Here is a 16723-nt window from a genome sequence, read left to right on the forward strand (position 1 = left end):
ACAAGACAACCACTTTGATATTCGGCTGCTCCGTCCTACACTCAGTCACACAGGGGGGAGGAAGAAGAAGAAGAAGAAGAAGGGACTGGAACGCGACATTATAAGAGGCTGTTTTTCATTCATTATTACAGCCGTCCTGACTCCCGGCCTGTAACAAATCTGTGCTTCAACAAGACAGAAGCGAGAGAGCGAGAGTGGCAAAGAGGGCGGGAGGAAGACTCCAACCAGAGGCACAACAGAAAAAGTGGCCGTGGCCACGAGGACAAACTCAGACTGGACGTTGGAGGGAGAGAGGGAGAGAGGGAGAGAGCAAGAGAGCGCGAGAACGAGCTCTAGTCAGGAGACAGGAGGCACCTTATTTGAAAAGCATGCCCAAAACAAGGAACCAAAGATGCCTCCACTAGGATATTGACCTAATCTCGAGACTGCATCCCGGAGGAGCCATGACACCGAAACCCTAAACGCAGGATTTTCATCCGAGTCTCAACAAAGCAAAGTGGGAAGCCCAGTCAGAACCAGCGCAGTCTGAACCCTCCTACTGATTCACAGCTGAAGCTGTGTGGTCCTTTCAAACCCTCTGTGACCGCCAAGCAGTGAGCGCCGGCAGACGAGCTGCACAGCCAGAGGATACTGGTGGAATTTGAATGGTGAAGAGAGACCCTTCTTTTTTTTTTTTTTCACTTTTTCAAGTCGTCATCGTGACATCTGCCATCTTTTCGCGTTGTGGTTTCTCGGACTGAAGACTTTTGAAGTCAGTTGTGATGAAAAGAACTGATGCACTAACTGGGGCAACTAACGATAGTTAGTTTGGCTTGTTAAAATATATATGCAAACACGTAGCAGTGATGTCCAAGATAGATTAATAGTGTTATAAATGCAGCACTTTTTTTGTGAAGAGATCTCATAGTACCAGTGATGAAAAACAGAACTGAAATTATTTTTGGACTGTATTTAGTCTACTGGGGGTTTGTCACTTTGTCAGTAGTCTAACAGTAAACCATAGTCATGCTGGGAATCGCTGCAATATAAAAGCAAATCCCTGCCCCTCTTTGTAGGAATGAAGTGTGTTCAATGGAGAAAAAGTAAATATTTAGACTTAAAGCAAGTGAAACTCTAATCTAAGAAGACAGTACTGCTGTTCCGGCACCTTTACGTCATCCTCTTGTGGCCTACTTACAGTCCCTGCAAACTTCTCCGTTACCTGGGACATTTACACTGTTCCATCAGCACAGCTTCTACATCTGATAGAAGACCATCATCACCGGAAGAGCCACATCACCTTTGGCACCAACTGCACTAAACATTTGACCAGAAAAAGAACTCCAGGAGCTGATTTAGACGGCCGATTGTGGACAGACTCCTGAGAAAAACATGCTGAGACGCCTGTTTCAGAGGAAACCTAAACACGAGAGGCTGGAGGAAGAACCTGAGGTCAGGTTCAAAGGATCGTTGGTGTCGGAGAGAGACCTGGGATACACGTATGTCCGACCGGGAGGTAAGGCTGTCGAAACAATTTACTAACCGAATGGCTATGTGGCTAGTAGGCAGAGTGTGACAGTTCAGATTGACATCAGGGGTGACCACAGAGTATGAATGCGTTAACGGTTTGGTGATACTGCAAGTTGAAAATGGCTTGGTTAAATATATAGCGGTATCAAAACCTCATTCAAAATGTTAAGGTTAAAAAATAAAGTGTAAACCAAAGTGGAATCTAATTTCTGTGTCAAAAACTGGGCAACCAAACTGCAACTGTCAATGTTGATCGAAAAACACGTTCAAATCCTTTCTGTGTGAATTTAAAAAAATAAAAAAAAATAAAAAATTGTCAGATAAATAACGTCTTGTTCAGGCCAACTCTTTCTGCATTCTGTGTAATATCTTCAAAGTATATTTTTAGCCTGGGGTGCCACTTGTGCCAACTGCCATTCCAGGAAGTTACAGCAGCACTGAGAGCTACATGTTTGTCTAATGATAAGATTCCACGACCCCGGCACACAGAGGTCACCGTGCTCCGGCACTGGCAGCATTACCATTCGACTGCCGTCCAGAGAGGAAGGATTTCGGGTCACTATACAGTGAAATTGTCTGATTAGATACAGTTTTTCTTCACAAGATTTGCTACAATAATTGATTGTAACTTGTACTGTAGGCTTTACTAGTGATTGGAACGCTGGTCCTCCACACTCATGCACCATTATACTACAGACATGCAACAAATGCACAAGAGGTAATGTTTCTTTTTATGTGCAAACGATTGTATGTTCGGGCTTTTTTCAATTACCTCTAGTTATACCTTGCTATGGCGCAATGGTTGACACTTTTAGATAATTAAGGATCGATTTGACTGCGTAGGTCCTTTTCAGAGAGTTCTGCTCAATGTCATCCCAGAAAAGATTAAGCAACCCTAACCCCAACCCTACTCTGAATAAAGCAAGTAGAACAAATGCAGGATGAACCTATAGACTTTGTAAAATATATGGTGCGAAAAAGTCTCCAGAAGGGTCAAAAAACCTGGAAGCAGTTAAGAAGATAAAAATCTGTTACCACACAAACAAAACATTGTCTTTTCTATGTTGCTTTGTCAGTGTTTGCCAAAAAACACAATGAGGTTACACCATTAGTTAGCTATGTATCCACCCACTCTCGAACTGAAAGAGCCCATGTTCTTTTTGTCTGTGCTGCGATAAGTAGTAACAGTTATTTTAAAATTCCATCCCTTCCAATGGAAATTTAGATGTTCACTTGATATATATATTCCACTTCTGACCATCACAGATCATCTATATTCTGCCCCCTAATGCTGAAGGTCTAACTACACAACTTCACTGAGCTTCAAGTCGTGTATTAGGCGTTGTGTGTCAGTTGAATACATGTTGTGTGTCGGTAAGACACATAGAATACAGTAAGGGGATCAAAGCAGGCGGGCGGAATCCACTGGTATCTAAACACTGCATTCCACCTGCGTTTAACTCAGACTGAGTGAGGCCAAGATACAGTGAGAGGTGTGTGTGTGTGTGTGTGTGTGTGTGTGTGTGTGTAGATTATTGTATCTAATCTCTGCTGGCTGGGTTGGTAGTGCTGTCAGGCTCTTGTCAAACAGCCCAAGTCAGCAATGTGTTTGTGCGTCTAAGAGCCGTATGTGGGTCTCAGGAGGAGACACGCTGATAAAACTCACTGGAATACCTCGGCTAAGATCCTTTTATGGAGCCGCTAGAAATACTGTACATGTCCGTTGATAATCTTTTATTTAATTTCTAATGATAGGCAGATCTGTAAATAAATGTATGACATGGTCACACTTGAAAGTCCCTGACAATAAGAATAATCACCTGCTATTTGAGAGCATTGCTCTGTGGCATGTAACCAATATAAGGAGGCAGGAGAGTTATGATATATTACTAAAATATTGGGAAAACATAAACATTTTGAAATATTATTGTCAATCCCTGTTGACGTCCTTGGACATCCTTTCCATTTGCTTCTCTATATGCGCATGCTGAATCAAGACCCCCATTAATCTTACAATTATATTTTTACACATTTACAGTTTCTCTGTATATGGGTGGTTTCAGCTCTTGATGTTCAATGAACCTTCTTCTGATTCACAATGACCGGCAAAATATCTTTAACTGTGCAAAAATGTCGGGAATATAACATATATAAAGAAAGGAAGCTTGGTTGAGGACCTATTTTCATTCAAAATTGGTCCAAAACTAAAAAAATATTGCAGAAGGCTTTCCATGCTCACAAATTACTCATCAATGCAGTTCTGCAATGGAGCGGTCAGCGCAGTATATTTTGTGTTGAGAACCAAACTATCTTGAGATAGGAGACATGCATCTTTCAGTGTGTCTTCCTGCTTACATCGTGCATTGCGGTAAAGCAGGAAGGGGTCCTGGAGCTGGAAATCGAGGTCTTTGGTGATGGGCTCTGTCAGATTTTCCATGTTAAGTCGGTTCATTATGGTGAAGCCATGTCTGGGAGATGCCAGCCTGAAATTAAAAGAGGGAATCTCATTTTTTTTTTTTTTAAATACACAACCTGCAAACAAAATCCAGTGCAGTAATGCCATGTTATATTAGTTTTAGGATAAAAATTGACACTTAAATATCAAGGAAATTTTATTAAAAATTACTGAATACATATAATACTAAAATAACCATGACAGAACCGAGTAAATGCAACTACTCTGTGCGCAGGGTTGATTACAAGTGAACAATGTAAGCACAGGATGTCTCAAATGTCAAAGGCATTCACTGAAGTGCTGAATGAGCATATCCACAGGTGAGATAGTTTGCATAAGTGCACAAAGCTTGTGAAATATAACCATTACCTTGTGTAGATGAAAAGTGTGCCTTCAACTTCTGTCTTCTCCTAAAAAGCAGACAAATAAATGAAATTCAATCTCCTTTGGCATCATTGTGTATCTTTTGCAGTTCTATATCGAGCAACCCACAACTCCAATAAATATGAGAATGAAATTGAATAAAATAGGCAAAATATTTTTTGTTATGATCAAGTATATATTATTCAATTGTATTTATATAGCAGTAAATACAACACTATCCGTAAGATTTATGCAATCCAAATCTAGAATTAATAGCGATGTAATATATAAACACACATAGCAGTTTGTTTGTTTTTTAACATATTTAACTTTTGATTTCTGAATTGAACGCGCGCCTAACAGATTTGACTGAGCTAAGCTAAGCTAAGTTAGCACAGACGAGAATTAACCAAACTTCATGCTCACCCACTCATTCGACCTGTTGTTATAAGTATACAAGGCGACTTGGCTGGCCACGTCCACGATGTTGTTGATGTAGGGGTCTTGTCGCTGCAGAGCGGCCAGACTTATATCCAGCCCTTTAGCCGTGAGGCAGCTGCTGTTTCCCGCAGAAGTCGCTGTCATTGTTGCCTAGGGAGAAGTTAGCTCCGCAGTTAGCCACAGCCGCTAACGGCTCCCACGAATCGGATATACACTTCAAACTACAGGCAAGAGAGGAGACAGTAGAGTCGGTGGCTGCTCGGTAACCTGATTCTAAAGTTAAGACTCGCAAAACGTAAAAAATACAGGATTCATGAGCTGTAACTGTCATGAGTGAGTTCGAAATCGGCCATGTTTAATCAGCGAGATTGTAAACAACTTAGACACGAGTAGCTGAGCCAAGATAGAGACTCGAGCCCGATCAATCAACTTTGAAAAATAGATTGAAGGGTTTTTCTTGAATGATTTCCGGTTTTATGCTTTCAAATGCTGGATAAAACTCAGATTCAAGTGATCTCATCACTAAATCAATGCAGAAACCATGACATAAACACTGATGTCAGGTAAGCCATGTTTTTATTATTTAATTCGTAACCTGTAAATTCAATTAATCAGCAGTGCTGGTCTTTATGGTAGATGGTGGTTTGGTTTGATTTGGTTTGGTTACAGTTCACTCTATTCACTATATAGCGCGATCATTTAAAATGGCATAATGTCGAAATTACTTGTTTGTATTTGTAAATTTCAACTTGTTTAGGTCTTGCACAAAGATATGAAACTAAATGCAAACTTTTTAATTATGTACTCCCTTCTTTTTGCGCATGTAAAACATTCGTATTTAGCCCAAAAATATTTATTTAAAGGGAGCTATGATGTCCTGTTGCTGATCAAACCCTCGAAGAACAATGAGGCTGTATGTGGCCCGTTGAACTAAAATGAGACTAAAACCCATGATCGATATATTATTATTATTTTTATTATTTTTATTATTATTATTATTATCATTATTATTATTATTATTATTATTATTATTATTATTATTATTATTATTATTATTATTATTATTATTGAAGACAACTACCAACTTTCATATGTACACTTATTTGCATCCACTTAAATAGAGATAATAGAGCTTCTCTTGTGGTACAGTAAAAGCAAATTAGTTGTGTCGTATTTTATTAAATTGGCCTTAAAATTAATGCTATCAGGCATATTGGCAGAAAATGAAATTTCAGGCTATAACTATTTTAAATTTAAAGCTATGCCTATGCTGTGCGAGTAAGATTCTCTACTTGCATAAATTACAAAGATGAGTTTCTTTCCGAGTTTACAAGACTCGTTAGAAATACATCCTGTTTAATTCTATTTTTAGTTTGTGTTCATTCCACATTTCCCCAAGTAACCAGCTCGTGTGTCTAGTAATGTCTCTCGTATGTCATTCATCTGTGGGCAAGACTGATCTACAGCTGCACTTCCAATCAAATTCACTAGGGGGCGTCAATGGGATGAGTAAAACTCCTCCACCCTTTCACTGTATGAGCGTGAGTTGAGCTGAAGGCAAAGGGAGAATACAAGAACATAAATTTATGAGCGTACCCACACAGTTCTGCCTTGTTGTGGTGGGTGATGGTGTACAACAGAAATTTAAAGAGAGACTGACTCAAGCTCTGCCTTAAAGCATATATCTATTTTCTATTACCCCATGCACAAATGCTGTGTCCTTGTCTTGTTCTTCTATTCAGGTATTTTCAGTTATTTGTTTAGTGAGGATTTATAATATAGCAGGACATAAAGAGAGATGGCTGAAAAGGACGCAGCAGAGATGAAGATACCAAGATTGTAAAAACTTTCTCTTCAAAATGTACTTTGTATTGCAAGTTTAAAACAGTTACCTACCCAGGCATGTGAAATAAGATAAGATTAGATAAGATAAGATAAGATAAGATAAGATAAGATAAGATAAGATAAGACAAGAAATGATTTTACACTTATGAGCCATGTTGTGTTTTTTGTATTTTTTAATCATTATTGATTTCAGTCCCTTTTTATCAGCATTAAGCGGTTTATATTTCACCAACAACAAGCTTCAGACACTTAATAAATCCTTCCTTGAAATGTATCTTCACTGACACAACAGAAACTGAAACGGGAGCGATGCATTTGTAAAATTAGTTTCAGCAATACTCATTTTTGGCAGAATCTGTTGGGCTGCATGGTAATGATCCATATCCAGCACTACATGTTCTGATCTGTGCTCTCCTCTATTATGACAAAGTCACTGCGGTTCACCATTATATCTTAGAAATACTGACATTCCATTAGCGTTGAGCTTGACAAACTTGTTTCTTTGCTATTCGATTTAACCCTCTTCAATTCAGGCCATATGGATATTTCTTTTATTTATTTATTTTTTTTTAACATATCTTCTTGCTGTAGAATCATCCAAAAAATGTGCAGTAAGTATTTTTTCTGCCTCTTTTTTCAAAATAAGTTTAATTATTTGGCAGGTCTTCTGTGTTTTTGTAACTCGACTCAGAAGCTTTTGCTGCACGGTAATGGATTGTGTCTGTCATCAAAATATCCTGGAAATCTTATTAATACTTGCTCTGTGGACACAAAGCTACATTTTTATGCTTTCAGTGAGTTTATTTTTTCAAAATTTTATAGGTATCATAAACAGGGGAAGAGTTATGGACATTCGATGTACGCATGCCAAACCCTGAAAGCAGTGTTTTTTAATAATGGAGTCAAAACTGTCGAAAGTTTTGAATGTAAAGCAGTTAACCTACAGGCAGCCTCAGGGTTTTTCTATTGTAAATTCATTTTCCAAACAGGAAGTCAGATGTCACAGTTTTTTAAAAGCCAAATGACTGTTATTAGATTTTCACACCAAAAAAAAAAAAAAACCTGACAAAATGCATCATGTATTTTTCAAAAAGTAAAGATGAGCGGTCATTTCTTAAACATTGACATCAAAACTTTTTTTCATTCACACTGCAGAGTTTCAGTAAAGGTTATTGTCCATGAATATAAAATCCCACAGTATCTTGCCTGGAGCACGACTCAACGTATTCTGTTGTTTTAGCCTATAAGGGTGCTGAGGATATTTGTTTCGCAAAGCTGCAACAACAAATGACAACAGTTCATAGGTTTGTTGTATGTTCAATGTGATGGAAACGTTGGCTAACTGTTACATCTAAGTGTGAAAAATGTCAAAATTCTGCGGCTCAAACGGCACTTGACAGAAATCAGAGATTTTCTGATTCCAGGGAGGTACTGGTGTACATACAGGCTATTTTAGGTGTCTTGGATTTATCCTGTAGGATTTCAACACACGTATTTCACCGTTAACGTCAACCAGCGGACTTCCTGTTGGGTTTAGAGTCTCCGCTTCTGATGTGTGTGTATGAATTTTCATAAAGGTTTAAATGCATATAGGCTGTCAAGAATCCAGAATTGGGTGTTGTTGTTCTCTTAACAGCACTCTTGCAGAATTTTGTTCGTCTACTGCCTGAAACACGGTGAACCAATACTTCTTATTAATGTGTATTTTGGAAAGCAAATCTTAAATGTTCTTTTTTTCTCCATCAATCTCTCAGTAATTATACAATATCTGACACATGTTTACCTCAACAGGCATTTTTTTTAAAATGTGATAATATTAAAAATGTTAAATATTCCAGATCTTAATCACTTATAACCCCCCCCCCCCAAAAAAAAAGTTTTAAATCCAGATTTGCCCTGTTGGAATAAGTGTCTCTCCCAGCAGGTTGTTGGTTTCCCACAGGGCATACGAGCAATTCAATGTTTGTCTGCTCAGAAATTCCCAGAGACCAACTGGGCTTCAGAGTCGCACCCGCCCCAACATACAAAAGGGTCCAGGACTACAAATATAGACCCATCGTAAATAGAGCTGATATTCCATGTGCAGGCTGGACTACAGAGAACATTTCTATGTGTGTGTGTGTGTGTGTGTGTGTGTGTGTGTGTGTGTGTGTGTGTGTGTGTGTGTGTGTGTGTGTGTGTGTGTGTGTGTGTGTGTGTGTGTCCCCTGGGCAGAAGTGTCTGTTCCCACGGCCTGCCCTCCATCCGCTCTTCCTTCCCGCAGTCTTTCTCTTCCGTCTATCTTCCATTCACTGGCCAGCGGAATCAAACAGAGGCGAGTTTGGCAGGAGAGTCGAGGGACTGTTTCTGACCACTGTTATGGCTTTTACTGTCCATCTGTCTCATGAATACCACAACTATCTGCAGTGGGAAACAACTCTAGTAAAGGATATATCTGAAGTTTTTTTTTTTTTTTTTTACTTTGCTCAACGATCTGAAGGAATCAAAAACACTTTTTTTACTTCACTATTATCTCACAAGATCATCTTGTGTTAAAAAAGTTACATAATACATTTCTTTAATAAAGACTGTAAGCAGTTGTGACTGATCTTAATTGTTTGTATTCTTGAAAATCAAAATACAGTTTAAAACAAAATTAGCGGAAGTGGAAAGAGTGCTGAATAAGTGGATTCATTGCCAGAATTGAGAGTCAAGTATCTCTCTCTGTCTAATTACAAGTAAAAGTAATCTTGTGCAAAAAACTGAAACTACAACTTTTCAACTAAATCCATTTCGACAAACAAAGTAAATCAAATGTGCTTTTAAACAAACAAAATGTAAAAATTTGTTATTTGTCTCAAGAATGCGTTCAATCATTTCCAAAATTGCAGATCCGTCTTTTTTCAAAGTACCGGTAGAAGCCCCATGACATTTATATACATGAAAGAAATTCCCAAAACTCTTTAATTACAGTAGTGCATATTTAAATCATGGCTTTCACTTCTAAAGCCGGCTTCGTATAAACAAGTGTTTAAGCCCCAAAAGCAGTCAGATTTATCAACTCAGATTAAAGCAGCAGATTTATTTCAGCCTCTTCCGCTTTAATAGTAAAATTCAACATATGCAGTGAAACAGCCTCCTTATCAGTCCCTATACATGATGACATGGAACTCAAAGGAGCTATTTCTTCCTCAGGGACGAGTCCTCACACGCTGTGATATTAAACCATTAACAATATCAAATTATTTCATCAGCGCAGGCAGTCTACAATTCCTACGTTCCCGCCAAATACAGTATATTTATATAACGTCTGCATCACAAAACGGCACGTCCTTTCAAAGTAAGACAATTCGATTGTCAGATGTCATCAATGGAATCATTTATCTGTTGTCTCCTTGTCTTTACTATGTCTTCTGTGACACATGAAGACAAAGAGCTTTCTTCCGTTACAGAACGGTGGGCGGGGATTGTGAGCCGCCGCACTGAACAAATGAATCCAGGCTGGGTTGAGTCATCAGATTCACCTCCTTGATTATAGCCTGCGGGGAGATTGACATGAGGTCTGCACATTGTGAAGTTCGTATTCAGTGTCAAAGACAATTATATGGGACGGCCGTTGCCATGATTAGAATCTGGATATGCGGTTACCTTTCAGCATCTTTTCTATTTGTGAACCCATTTAACTCCGTTTTGTTTAACATTCCCATTATTTCATAGGCACTAAGGCCGTCTGAGATATCTCGTTAGGGGTGGAAAAAGTTGAAAATCTGTATTTCTGAACGTGAATCCATGTACAGTTGTAAGAAAATACTCAGATACAAAGTCAATTTCTCCCCCCAAAAATCCCTTTATATTACATTTTAAGTGCATTTTACAGCAGAAATTGTCTTTCAAATCATAGCAAGTCCCCTGGTTGGAGTCCTGGCTTGGTCTTTCTCTGTGGAGTTTACAGGTCACCTTTATGCATGTGTAGGTTTTCTCTTAATATGACGTCTGTCCATGGATTGCACTCTTCACCTGAGATTTCTCCATTAAAAGAAAACACCTATTGGATGTAGAAAAAAGTTTTGAATTGTGGAAGTACTCAATAGTAATATATGTTATCAAAAGAGGCAGAGTCGATCACATGCTGTACTCAAGTATGAGTGACATGAGATGCTATGAAACTAGAAAATAGTCTTGAATTACAGCTATTTGAGAAGTGGTCATTTGTTAATTCCATCATAAAAAATGGAGAAAAATGTTTTTTTGTGTGTGTGTGTGTTATTAAATCCTTCATATCAACCTGCCAGTGCAAAGCTCTTTGGGGGGGGGGGGGGGGGGGGGGGGGGGGGAAGCTCAATTTAGAAACTGACATGTCATTTGGCCAACCAAAGGGCTCATTGAGCTGGAGAGCCAAACTCAATGTCATCAAAGCTCAGTCCAGGGCTACTTAGAGTAGCCCTGGACATGTTGTTGGCTTTTTTTTTTTTTTACGTTTTACTCTCAAATGAGCCTCGATTCATTGTGGAGTCACCTAAGAAAACAAGCCCATGTCTCCAGAAGATGACTTGACGTGCCTCAGGGGGCCGGGGCAAATTTGTTTCTGGCCATGGAGAGCCATGTTGAAACACTCTTCACTTTCCCCAGGGCAAAAAAAATGAGAGGGACAGGACAAATAGAATTAAATCCCTTGAAAATCGTTTTCATTGTCCTTGAGATAGAAAAGCTTATGTTGAATCTGTGAGTGCCGACCTTCAATCCCTCTAACTTTGTGGGATTTGCTTTTGTGCAGCATTCAAACGTGTAAAAACAACTTCCTCCTGTGTGTGTGTGTGTGTTTTCTTACTGTTTAAGAAAGCCATGAAATGATCAGAGTTTGAGTCATAAAAGAGTTGAAAAACCAGATATTTGGTGTGTGTGTAAACACAGCCTTGGCCAAAGAAAAGAATGAGGCTGCAGCAGTCCAGATGTGTAGGAACCACCGACAAACCCCATGTAGTCCAACATCTCCCATCCCTGTTGGGCTCCTGCAGAAATCCTGTCTTTGCGGGTTTTGTTTTGAAGCCCTTCTGGATCTTTGGCACCCGTCGTCTTCTTCTCTCCTCCCTCCTTTCACACACTCTCTCATTTCTTCCCGCTCGTGCTTCTCCGTCTCCTCGCCCAGTGGGCACGCTCAGATGGCTCCACACCTTTTTCCTTTCTATGCCTCTTTATTATCGAGCTCCCGCCTCGTTCCTGCTTTAATTCTGTGGGCCCTTCTCTTCATCTCAACACACGCACGCACATGCACGCCATCATCATCTTTTGCCTTCATCATCATCATCACCACCACCACCATCATCATCATCATCATCATCATCATCATCATCATCATCATCATCTGGATGCCATACTCCACTGTTGCCTATACAGTCTCCCCTCCCTCCTTCCTTCTCTTTGGCGTGAACACACACACACACACACACACACACACACACACACACACACACACACACACACACACACACACACACACACACACACACACACACACACACACACACACACACACACACACACACACACATCTGGAAACAGTCAAAGCGTCTACATGCACTGGGAGGGGGGGCTACCTCTCTCTCTCTCTCTCTCGGTATCACTGCAGAGCTGAGCTGCAGGAGCAGCAGAGGCAGAGAGAAGAGAGGAGCTCTAACTCCCGATCAGTGAGACCCAGGCAGGCAGGCAGACAGGCAGACAGACAGACAGACAGACAGACAGACAGACTGGTAGACACACACCGCCGGACCATCATGGACTGGATCAGGACAGAGAAACTCGTCTCCGGATGACGGCCTGGCTTCTCTCATTTGGGGGGACTCTGCTGTAGATACGTGGAATAACCGACAACCCTTTGGGAGATTTAACCCCGTGCTACCCGTCATGGAATATTTACACTCTTTTCATTTTGTAAAATCTCCCCTCCTCTCTTCCTCCTTCTTTTCTTCCTCCATCACCTCCACCTCCTCTTCATCCTCTCACATTTTGACACGCTGCTGAAGATGCGCACGAATGCGTCTTTTGCGCACTTCCATTGCGACCGTCACTGACAGCGCCCGCGCTCTGTAACATTTTGAAACCTGCATTTTTTATTTTTTTCCTGACAAGGAAGAGGAGAAGAAGAAAGCGAAGAGAAGGGGAAGAGAGTGAGTGAGAGAGAGAGAGCGAGAGAGAGAGAGAGAGAGAGGTGTGAATTGAATTGAACGCGGTGCTGGTCTCATGTTTCTCGCCTAGGGCCCGGATGTACCGAGGGATGCACCGGTGCGTTTTCCCGACCGGTTCCGCTGAAAGCTCCCTCTTTTTTCTCGCCTTCACCTCCATCATGGGGATTAGGTAATATTCACTCCATCCGAAGAAACCCTCCCCATAAACAAACAACGGAATACCCCAAACTGTCCGTGCCAAGGCAGTTTTTTTTTTCTTCTTACCCCCCTTCTTTAATTTCTTTATTTTTGGGGGGCTTTTTCCCCCTCTCTTGTTATTTTTCCCTCCTCCTCCTCCTCTCCAGCTCTCTCTCTCTCTCTGACATTCACCTATAGGGATAACGCCGGACTACATTTATGGTAAATGAAAGCAAAAACATGTACATCCCGGAGGACACCCTTGAGAACCATCAAGGTATGTGGTGTCATTTTTATTTATGATAAACACCAAACTGTGCAATGAGGGAGCGAGGGAGGGAGTGAGAGAGGTATGATGGTCTCGAAATGGGGATGGGATGGGGAGAGGAGGAAGGGGGGAGAGGAGGAAGGGGGGAGGGAGGGAGGGAGAGGGGGGGGAAGGGGTGTTAGCGCTTTGCTCATTTTCAACAGATGGATAGATGCACTTCTCCTCATTCCACTTTTCCTCCGTGCGCAGTTTGGTTTCATTCGATCTTTCCCCGCAGCAGGCTTGTGCAGCAAAGTGAACTTGTGCAGCAATCACGCAAGAAGGCTGCAGGTTTCGAGCTTCATATTGGAAAGAGGCCCGTTTTTCCTCGCTTGGTTCAGTCCACACTTGTGAGGTTTTTTTTCTTTTCTTTTCCCCTCACACAGGCCTGTCCACCGGAGGACTGTGGCATGATGGGTGGGCAGTGGTCATATTTAGCCAACAGGCAGTTGTAGGCGGGGAGCTTCACTGGATCTGCTTGAAAATCCCACCAGCAGCATGTGTGCCCGCATTATTTGACAGATCTCGGCTGCTCAGTGCGTTTCCTTCTTCCCGTATCGGAGAGTAAACTGAAAAGCTGATATATGAAGCCGTCTGTATGTTTTAAGGGTTGGAAGCACAGTGGGCGCAGAGGAGCTCGATCACAATCGATCCCCCCCAGTCCTCTATAATCAGCGTCTGTATTCGTCATGTTTTAATCCAAGTTTTCGTGTCCGCGGGGCTCCTTAATACCAGAGCAATTGCAGAGAGATGACAGGTGGCAGCGGGAGGGCCTGCAGGACTTATTTGTCTTCGGAGAATTGGGTTGGTGATGTGCTATTTTTGGGGGATGGCACAGAGGACAGTGCGTCGTTGCGCACGAGACACGAGCCGAAGTTTAACGTTTGAGACTTTTTGAAGTGTTAAAAAAAAAAAAACAACCTTAAAAAAAAAAAAGAAAAGAAAACTGAAAAAAGCGAGCTGAAATCCAGCGCCCGGGTCCGTCTCACGGTGAGGGAATGGGTCTGTTTGCATTGCGCAGTATTACGCGTCGCTCCTTCCACCCACGTTGCAGAGAGCAAAGCCCAGCAATGCATTCGTTTTATGGAAAACCGAGCCGTGCAATTCAGCGAGGGGTTATTTCGCCTCTCACAACCATCATCACCATCACCATCATCACCATCACCATCATCGTCACCATCATAGTCATTGTCGTCTCTTTCGTCCACCACCTCCATCACAACCACATACCTCTGCCTTGGCGACAGGTTCCATAGCAACAGGGGATGAGGAGAGGGGTGGTTGTGTGTGCGTGCGTGTGTGTGTGTGTGTGTGTGTGTGTGTGTGTGTGTGTGTGTGTGTGTGTGTGCGCGCGCGCGCGCCTGCCTGTGCGTGCATCTGTGTCGCAGCAAGGCACCCCCACCAACAGTTTGTTGCGGGGAGCAACTCATCACAGGCAGACTGTTGCCTGCAGAAGCTGCCACCATGTTTCATCCTCCGAATCACTGATCAGCTTAAACACAATGGCACCACGGTGAAGGGCAGGTGTGTACAGTCTGTGAGACAAATCATAGCTGGCTGTATCTCTATGATGTCATATTCATCGATCATCACGTGCGGAAAGGACTTGTGGTGCGTTAAAGATTTCCTAAGAACTGAAGGATATCAGCATCATCTTCCATCTTCAGCATGAGTGGAAATATCCGCTGACTCTAAACCATCGGATCAGGAACAAACTTGATAGTGAACAGGTTGAGCTTGGATATCTATTTAAAACCTCATTTTCATTATTAAGGGATAATATAACTCTGCTGTAAACATTCCAAACTACAAGAGCAAGAAACACACAATTTGCGTCGAAGGATTTCAAGTTCAAAAATCTAAAAGTAATTCTGCGTTGCCACAGATCTCAATGCCTTTTCATTTATTTTGCTATTTTTCGCTCATGCAGCATCAACCCCCATCACCTGAAATTCGTCTCCTGTAGTTTCCCCAGCACATGTTGTTCATTTCCCCTAATGGAGAATGTGACTGTGCGCATATTTGCATAAACTTGTCAGATCAATTTCTGCCATCCACACACTTTAATACTGACATCAGATAAACTCACTAATGCTGAAATAATAGAAATACGAAGCCACATTAGAATTATACTTCAAAGTGGCGTTTAGTTAATTTGTGAAGAGGATCAAGTTAATCAGAGGTGAATTTGTTTCATTAGCTTAAAGAGAAAGAGGCTGTCAGTGCAGCTACTACACCAGAGTTAGCTGATTATGAGAAATTAAGTTTATGCCACTTAATCAGTTTCCATATTTCAACATTTTGGCTGAAATTGTGACAATCAGTGCCACTTTAAACGTTATACAGCAACACAGGTGACGTCAAATACTGCCATGTATTTGAGTAAGCGCAATATTTAAAATGTAAAACACATATTCCATTTTGCTCAAGTAGATATGTAGAGAATCAAATAGAAGAATATATTTTCATACCTCTTACAATGAAATGGGGAGTTCTACACTGTGGTGCATAAAAAACATTCGCTTTTAGGAACAAGACCCTGATATGCACAGCCAAGAAGTTCAATATAAGAGATAATGTGTACTAAATTTGGATTATTAAAACAAGAGGGAGTTGAGATCTTTTGATTTTTAGATAATACTCATCATGCCACAGGTTGAGGTTCTTGTGTGTACGGTGTTATGTCATGCTTTGTAGTATAGCTGTTAGTGAGAATATATCTAGTGAGAATATCTCTGCTTTGCATCCAGGCTTTGAGGCGTTTTTCTGTTCAGTTTGCATATTCTTACTGTCCACATGTGGGTTTTCATTGGTTTCCTCCCACAGTCCCCCCCAAAAAAACACAATATTGAGATTAAACAGTGACTCCAAATCTCCCATAGTTGAGGTGTGAGATCCAGAATGGATGGATGGCTTGCATATTTGCTTGGTGGATTCAGCACCAAGGACAGTTCTCTCTTTATTGGTCGATTGACAGTGAGATGACAGCTGCATGAAACGTCCAAAGACGACCGTCAGTGAGGCGCCGCCTTTTCCTTCAGGCTTTCTCTAATGTGACTTGTATTTAGAGCTTGTACAGAAGAAAAAAGACCAACCATAAGACTTGTTGTATTGCTGTTTATGTGTATTAAAAATTGCTTGTTTTGACCAACCTTTTCTGTATTTGACACTTGGATCAGAAAGTGAGTCGAACTGCATCTAGGTAGGGTTTAACTTCAGATTCCCTGTAAGTCAGATATTAAACATTACCCTACTCAGTAAATTGCCTATGAAAACCACAATCTCCTTACAAGTTTCTCTTCTTGTTGCTTTGATTGTGTTAGCTGAATTTTGGTCAATGTATTTTGGTAATTTTGACAAAAAAAAAAAAAGTGAAATGTAAATATCCACAAAGTTATGTCATTTAATTCAAAGTGTATGAGAGTGAAAAGAGAGTGACTACTTTTGGTCATCAGTGTAGACTGT

The 16723-nt window shown here is 41.0% G+C and overlaps 1 protein-coding gene across 1 annotated transcript in view; it reads left to right on the forward strand.

The window, feature by feature from the left end:
* Positions 1–1371: 1371 nt before the first annotated feature.
* cacna1c (calcium channel, voltage-dependent, L type, alpha 1C subunit) overlaps positions 1372–16723 on the forward strand; it is a gene marked incomplete at its 5' end in the record, with an annotated part of 194491 nt that continues 179139 nt past the window's right edge. The window contains one exon of the mRNA XM_080518084.1: positions 1372–1495. Within this exon, the coding sequence (XP_080374210.1) occupies positions 1372–1495 (124 nt within the window). The remainder of the gene's footprint in view (positions 1496–16723) is intronic.

This window comes from Blennius ocellaris (assembly GCF_963422515.1).
Source record: "Blennius ocellaris genome assembly, chromosome: 22".
Classification (NCBI taxonomy): Eukaryota; Metazoa; Chordata; class Actinopteri; order Blenniiformes; family Blenniidae; genus Blennius; species Blennius ocellaris.